General features: G+C 53.1%; 1 protein-coding gene across 1 annotated transcript in view; it reads left to right on the top strand.

Annotated features, from left to right (window-relative positions):
* The first annotated feature begins 3,160 nt into the window (after positions 1–3,160).
* The window catches only part of ITGA3 (integrin subunit alpha 3), a 39,722-nt gene continuing 34,723 nt past the window's right edge, over positions 3,161–8,159 (top strand). Inside the window, exon 1 of the mRNA XM_034755909.1 lies at positions 3,161–3,563. Coding sequence (XP_034611800.1) covers positions 3,358–3,563 — 206 coding nt within the window. The 5' untranslated portion in view covers positions 3,161–3,357. The remainder of the gene's footprint in view (positions 3,564–8,159) is intronic.

Raw genomic sequence — 8,159 nt, 5'->3', positions numbered from 1 at the left:
AGGGGCGGCCAAAGCGGTGAAGCGCAAAAAAAAAAAAAAAATTAGATGGAATGCCGCCCTTTGGAATCTGCCGCCCCAAGCACGAGCTTGCTCGGCTGGTGCCTGGAGCCGGCCCTGCCCGCGGTGACCATTTGGGAATCCGTGCAACCTAAGAGGTCGGTGTGAGACGCTGAACTCTCTGTCTGTGTCTTTCCCAAGCTGCAAACTCCGGTTGCCTTCTCTATTGTCCATGTGCCTCCGTGTTGGACTGGAATTCCGAAAGTGGGTGGCAAGGGGCTAACAAGGAAGGGTCGTATTTAAGTGCTCAACCATTGGAATGTAATCGCTTTCGAAAAAGGACTGGTCCCTGCTCAGAGGAACTGGTTGATCACCTAACAACAACATCAGCTGGTAAAACGGTGGTCACCTGTTGAGGCTGACAGAGGAATTGGAAGACTACAAAGGGCAGACGCTGCTGCACCTCTCTTTTGGCCTTATTTCACCAGCACAAACTGAGCGGCTGCAGGAGCTGGACCGGGGCAGGGAGGCAGCCCTACCAACCTACCGGAACACAGCTGGTCCCCCAAGGAACGGGTGCGGTCGAGTGAAAGGCAATGCGTGTAGGGTTTATTATTTTTATTTGGCTCTGTGTACTTCTTGTGTGACGAAATGAAGAGCACCCATGTTAGAATTCTGTGTGCCCTGTCCCGGTGTGTTACATGCGGTGCCTACCACATGCCGTGCGAGAAAGTTAAACTGTAACCCAGAACGCTCATGCCTTTGGGTGGTGGTCAAAGAGGGTGGGTTTAAACTACTGGGATATCTTGGGGTTCAGTGCCGGTCCTGGGGGCCCAGGCAGATGGGCTGAGGAGAAGCTCCGTTTCCACCTACCCTTTGCTTCATTCACTACACACCTTCCCACCGGGCTGGGGTCCTGTGGAAATAATGTTATGAGATCATTTAATTAAAGACTGTAGTCTAATACATACACACCAGGGGGTGCAGTTAAGGTTATGTGAGCAACTTTAGCGTTGGTGTTTCCTGGCTTTTTTGAGCAATGAACTTTGCACACTTAATGGTTCCCAAAATCGATTGACAGAGGTGCCACGTTTGTATGCAATTTTGCATTAATTTGCCTTACTTAATATTTATGAATCAGTTTTCAAGGCAGCACTGTAGATGTATAGGGTATACTACAAAACTAACTGCATGGCTTGGCAGACTGGTCAAGGAACTCAGGGCCTGATTTTCAAAAATCTTAGGCGCCCAGGGAGATTTTCAAAAATGCCGACGCTGTAGAATAGGTTGGGAATTGTTTGATGAGATGTTTTTCATCCCAAAACACGGATTCATTAGACAGGTTAATCTTCTTTTTGCGGATTCATTAGAGACTCTTTGCGGCAAAGTGTTGGTTTTGACACATTTTGCAACTAAAGAAAAAGTGAAAGAAAAAACCCCATCAAAACTGCCTGTGGCTACATTTTCTGGTTTGAAATGTTTTTCTTACTTAGAAATTGAAGCTAATTTTAGTACAATTTTTAAAAAGGGGTCAAGATCAAAATGAAATGTTTTGAAATGATCTGAATGAAATATTAGAATCATAGAAAATCAGGGTTGGAAGGGACCTCAGGAGGTCATCTAGTCCAACCCCCCGCTCAAAGCAGGACCAATTCCCAACTAAATCATCCCAGCCAGGGCTTTGTCAAGCCTGACCTTAAAAACTCTAAGGAAGGAGATTCCACCACCTCCCTAGGTAACCCATTCCAGTGCTTCATCACCACCATTGATTGACACAAACCAATTCCCCCCCCCCCCCCCCCCCCCAAGATTTTTGGTTTGCAAATGTTCTTGAGATTTTTGACTTTGCATCTTGAGTTGGGATAGGAAACTTTTTTCTGAAATCTTAAACTTTTCCCAGGACTGGAAAACTGCTTCCCACCCAGCTCAGCAGGGTAGGAGATGAACTTGGGGGACTTTCCCTGATAGGTTGCCAGTTTGAATTCAGCCCCAGGTCAGTACGGATGGAATATTATTAACATAAGAATGGCCATACTGGGTCAGACCAAAGGTCCATCTGGCCCAGTGGCCTGTCTTCCAACAGTGGCCAGTGTCAGGTGTCCCAGAGGGAATGAACAGAACAGGTCATCATCAAGTGATCCATCCCCTGTCGCTCATGCCCAGCTTCTAGCAAATAGAGGCTAGGGACACCTTCCCTGCCCATCCTGGCTAATAGCCATTGATGGACCTATCCTCCATGAACTTATGTAGTTCTTTTTTTAAACTTTTTTTGCCATCTGAGGGCTGTTCCATGGTGAAGGGGAGAGGAAGTTGGTGGGTTTCAGTTTAACCCTCAGCACAGCAGCGTCCTTCTCACGAACACCAGTACGTCTGGCTCTGATTAGCCCACCTGCCCCAGGCCAAGGACTGAATAGCACCAAACCTCCCTTCCTGCCCCAGGGGCTATCCTGTTAAGCCAGGCTTGGGTGCATGTTGTTGGCAATTGTGTGTGGATCGCTTGTTCTCTGCGCTCTATTTATTCTGAGCCGTCGGTGTCTCCAGGGCTGTGAACCTGACCCCACGGTCGCCAGGGCAAGAGAAAACTTCCCGCGTTAAAAATAATTCTGCATCATCCGGCTCTCGCCAGTCGCCACAACGCCCAGCCACGGCAGAGTGGAACTAACCGCACGGGCGACTTCCTTTTCCTTGGCGAGGCGCGTTGGCTGGTGCCCGAGGGCCTGATCCGGGCAGCCTTACTCCGGCTGAGAGGTGGCACTGGCGTAGGGCGACCAGACAGCAAATGTGAAAAATCGGGACAAGGGGTGGGGGGGTAATAGGCGCCTATATAAGAAAAAGACCCAAAATTCGGGACTGTCCCTATAAAATTGGCACATCTGGTCACCCTACACTGGCGCCCGAGGGCTTTGCTCCCTGGGCAAGGTGCCCCTCCAGGTGGTGGGATGGAGCTGAAGGCGCTTGCAAGGACCCACCCAGGGCTGAAAGTTTGTGTCGCACTTCTTTAAACGCGGCCAACGCGTGTATCCGCCTGCAAAATTCCCTGTGCATGGGGGGGGACGGGACACCAGCCCTCCCCTCCCAGCTAGGAACCACCGCCCCTCCCCCTCCGGGGATGGAGCAGCCCCTCCCCAATGACACGGCCTCTTTAAGGGTTTAACTCTTTGCCTGCCGCGCTTGGGGCTGTTCCCCGGAAGAAAAGGGCCGCGCAAGGTGGGGAGGAGGCAGCTCGCTCCTCCCCCGCCCGTGCAGGCTGGAGCCCGGGGACTCGCTCAGCCCCCAGCGCACGGGGCTTTGCTGGGGAGACCGGAGGCTGCACCGGACCTTGCCCCTGGGACTGGCCGGGGAGGCAGGGACCAGCCCATCATGGCTCCTGGCCGCAGCAACAGGGCTGGCCCTGGGCCCCGGCTCCTCCGGCTGTGCTTGGTCTGGGGGGCTCTCTGCAGCCCGGGCGGCGCCGGATTCAACCTGGACACCAAATTCTTGGTCCTGAAGCGGGGCGGGACCGACGGCAGCTTCTTCGGCTTCTCGGTGGCGCTGCACCACCAGACGCAGGGGCAGGACCGATACCTGTGAGTACCTAGCCGGGGAAGCGGCCCGATCCTAGCTCATGGGGACCCCCCCGGCCAGGGGTCATTGCGGGGGGATTGAGGTGTACTGGGTGCAGCCCAGCTCTGGTTTTGCTGGGGGGGGGGCCGACTGTGAACTTGCACCCTCTCCTGAAAGAGGATCCGATGTGGTGGGTTTTTTTTTTTTTGGGGGGGGGGGGGAGTCAGGGGATGCCAATGTTGTAACTGGAGCAATAATGCACGACTTTAGTATGATTTATTTTGCAATTGACACCCCCACACCCCTCTTCCAGCCTGTGGTGGAATGGGGCTGCCTTAGCCCCCCTCCCTGTTTGCAGGCTCGGGCCCTAACTTGACTCACGCCTCGCTGAAATCCCTGGGTTGCCCTGAGTAAAGGGGACACCCCTGGGTACGGTTTGCAGGATCAGCGAGGGGGGGGGGGGCTGCAGGGGATCCCTGGAGACCAGCTGCCGATGCTGACTGTGTTCTTGTGGGATACAGTCAGTTCACCCCCCAGAAAGCTTTCCCAGGGCTCAGGCAATGAACAGGAACTGAGGTTCAACCTGCACCCAGAAGGGGTGAATCCAAGCTCTCCGGCTAATCTTGGCACCTTACCCTTCTACCCCCGGCTGCCATGGGAGCAGCCCTGGGCCTCTAGCGAGTTCATCCCTGATCCCTCGGAAGAGGGAGGGTGGATAGAGCTTTTGAATGGTTTCCTCTGTGGTCCTTGCGCTGGAGTGCAACTGCAGAGCCACGAACCCTGAAAGATCCCCCTCAGCGCCTCTGGAGATGTTTGAATGGGCGAGAGGCTGGTGGTGAGGGGAGGAAACTTCCCAGGGACCTGTTGAGCATTCCTGCGATTCTTTACTAAACCCTTGCAAAAGAGCTTTCAGTCAGTGGATTCTCTCTTGATTAACTAGCTTCCCCCTCACCCTGCACCCCCCGGCTCTCCCAGAGAGCTCTATTTCATGCTCTCAAAGGCCTGATTCCCTTATCCACCCCTGTGTAAATCAGACTGTCTCCTTTCAAATCTGAGAGTCGAGGGAGAATCCAACTGTGGTATTTTTGTCCAGTCGTGGCAGCTTGATTGCCCTGCACCCACGGGTGCTGGAACGGGAGGTGCTATCGCACCCCCTGGCTTGAAGTGGTTTCCGTTATATACAGGGTTTACAGTTTGGTTCCACGGCTCTCAGCACCCCCCACTGTACAAACTGTTCCAGCGCCCCGGCCTGCACCTGAGGGGGGGGTTTCACCTTCCTCTGCAGTGGGGGGTGAGGGTCGCTTGGGGTCTATCTCGCTTCATCAATTCCCCGCCGTTGCGGGGGCCTCGGACGCTGGTGCCCCTCGGACCTTCCTAATCTCTGCCTGTGGCACATGATGGTCTAAGCTCTTGTGTGCTGCAGTACTTTGGTCTAACTTCGGTTTGGGGCGTGGGTGCCAGGTGGTGGGGGCCTGTGATAGACAGGAGGTCAGGCTAGATGACCCGGTCTGGTCTCCTCTGCCCTTGAACTCTCCCGGTGGCCTGATGCTGTCATCGACACCGGTGCAAAACGCTCCCCTGATTCCGTAGCGTCGCCGGCTCATTTTGCACCGGTGTAGATGTCCGCAGGAGATGCGGGGCAGCGAGGCGTCGGGTTCCCCTGGCTTTTGAAGTTGGGAGCCAGCTGAAAGGTCTCTTTCCCTTGCACCAAGCGAGGATCGGGTGCCTTGCGGAGAGTTCTCACTGCAACAGCTGCATGGGCTGCAGGCATCTGCTGTGCATTCCAAAGATTCATTGGAAATGCTCTTGATAAAGTGTGGGATTTTTTTAATTTTTTTTTTTTAAAGGGGGAGTGAAATGGTTCTGTCTCTCTCCAGAACAGCTGCTAGGGAGGAGGAGCGGAGGCGTTGGGGGCTCTGCACTGGGAAACGGTGGCTCGCAAAGTGTGTTGGGGAAGCCTGGTGATCGCTGGGATCTACCCCGCTTGGGAAGGGTTGTTAGAGAGGAAGGAAGGCCCAGTGGTTAGGGCCCTCGCTTGTGACTTGGGAGAGGCGGATTCAATTCCCTGCTTCACCACAGACTTGCCTGGGTGGCATTGGGTGAGTCAGTGCGGTCTAGATCCTCTGTTGTGGATCTTGGCCTTCGCCTCTCCGTTCTCGGGACACTATCCCTGCCCTGCCTCACCAGGGTGCTGGGAGAAGAAGTCCATTAAGGACTGTGAGTGGGGCCAGGTGAGTCCGGATAAACAGCTAAAAGCCCAGAGGGATCAAGACCGGAGCAAAAATCCAGACTCTCGTGAGGTTCTTCTCTGCCTCCGTCCCCCTTGACGTCCATGTGCTGGCCTCGATTTCAACACCCCAAGCTTGAAAATCCTCAGCCACGCCCAAACCTTGGCAACTCGGGCCTTTCTGAGGATAAAGTGATGCTCCAAAGCCAGATTCGGAAGCAGCCCCCTGTGCGTGTGAGGATTTGGAAGGTGGACACCGGAGCCTTCTCCATGTTCTGCTCCTGGAAGGTCCCACGGGAGCGGGCCCTGAGGGCTCTTTACAAGGACAGAGTTGTTGTAACTGGGGCTCTCCGGAGAAAGGCGGCAAGGAAAAGTCCGAAGGGCAACAGCTGCTTTTGCAAGACTGACCCTGGCGCTGAGCTTTTATGTCTCACCTGTGTTAGCTTTGGGATAACAAGCCTGAGCACACTGAGGGCTAAAGGACCTGCTTGGGCTGCAGAAGGGGCCAGTGGTGTCTGTTTGCACTCCATCTGCTGCATTGCACAGTTGGTGAGGTGTTTGTGGGTTTATGTGAGTGCAGGCTGCTTTCCTGTGAAGCGCGTGGTCGACACCGGATGCTATTGGCCTAGACGCGGTGGTTGTCTGACATGAACAACGTGACGAAGAGAATTGACCACCTGGGTCCTCTTCCCTGGTGCCTGGATACAAGACAGACCCTGTGGGTCTCTCTGGCTCCCAGCCTGCATTGCCCAGTGGCACCACAGAGGGTCTCCTGAAATCCTGGCTTGGATTCAGCGGTCATGGAGAGGACAGCTGGTTCTGCTGGTGCTTTGACAAAGATGGGAGAGGATGGCTCCGTGGGGAGGGCGCACTGGCTATCTGAACCATTAAGGAGCTGGATTTCCAAGTCAGCTCATCATAATTAATTAATGGAGATATCCTATCTCCTAGAACTGGAAGGGACCCTGAAAGGTCATTGAGTCCAGCCCCCTGCCTTCACTAGCAGGACCAAGTACTGATTTTGCCCCAGATCCCCAAGTGGCCCCCTCAAGGACTGAACTCACAACCCTGGGTTTAGCAGGCCAGTGCTCAAACCACTGAGCTATCCCCCCCCCCCCCCCTCATGTGCATACCAGGAACATACAATCACCATGCCAGATCAGACCCTTGGTCCACCTAGTCCAGTAACCTGTCTCTGACCAGAGTTAGCACCTGCTGCTTCAGAGGATGAAACCGTATAATGGATAATTACGGAACAACCTGTCCATAGGGGACGTTTCTTCCTGACCCCTGTCAATTTGCAGCCAGCTTATGCCTTGAAGCATGAGTATTATGGCTCTGATCCAGCAAAACACTTAAACACATGTATGCTTCTTAGATCAATTTATGTCAAGGAGACAACTCGCGTTACTTAACGTTTCGCATGTGTTTTTAAGTAGGTTGCTGGATTGGGGCCTATACTAAGATGTGCTTTCATCCACTCGCATTTTATCATTTAAATTTCATCTGCTGTCCTCTTTTCCTTTCGTTGGGGAAGAGGGAAAGTAGAACTGACAGGCGTTATCTACACCAGTCATTATTTTCGACACTTCTGCCATGTCTGTTCTGTTCCCACATAAAATCGCTCTTGGGGAGAATTTTCCAAAGCACCTGAGTAACTTGAGAGCTAATTTTAAAAGTGACATTGGTGTTTAGGAGTCTGATTTTCACTGACCGTGTAAATGCAGCCGTAAGCTCACTTTTGGAAGGGACTTCATAGAATCTCAGGGTTGGAAGGGACCTCAGGAGGTCATCTAGTCCAACCCCCTGCTCAAAGCCGGACTAATCCCCAGACAGATTTTTTGCCCCAGGACGGACCATTGTGATCATCGGCTGACCTCCTCTGTAGCGCAGACCAGAGAACTTCCCAAAATAATTCCTACAGCAGATCTTTGAGGAAAAACATCCAATCTGGCTTTAAAAACTATCCGTGATGGAGAATCTACCATGGCTGACCCTTGGTAAATTGGTCCAGTGGCTAATTGCTCTCACTTAAAAATTTATGTCTTTATTTCCAGTCTGACTTTGTCTAGCTTCAGCTTCCAGCCACTGGGTGTGTTGTACCTTTCTCTGCGGGAGTGCAGAGCCCATTATTAAATGTTTGTTCAGGCACTCTGGAAAATGTTACCCTTTCACCTTTTCAGTCTCTCCTTTGATCAGTTCAGCTGCCCATCGCTGGACCTCTTTGGTTTCTAAGTGGTCTTGTGGTTAAAGCGCTGGGCTGGCATCCAGGACTCCTTGGTTCTCTTTCTAACGGTGCCGCTGAGCTGCTGGGTGACCCTCGGTAACTCCCTTCGGCCCGTGTTTTCAGACGGGTTCACCAAGTCTGGTTGCTTCCACTTCTGGGCGCCCG

The sequence above is a fragment of the Trachemys scripta genome, chromosome 23 (genome assembly GCF_013100865.1).
Source record: "Trachemys scripta elegans isolate TJP31775 chromosome 23, CAS_Tse_1.0, whole genome shotgun sequence".
Classification (NCBI taxonomy): Eukaryota; Metazoa; Chordata; order Testudines; family Emydidae; genus Trachemys; species Trachemys scripta.
The sequence above is the reverse complement of the archived record's forward strand: the minus strand, read 5'-3'. Positions and strand labels throughout refer to the sequence as shown.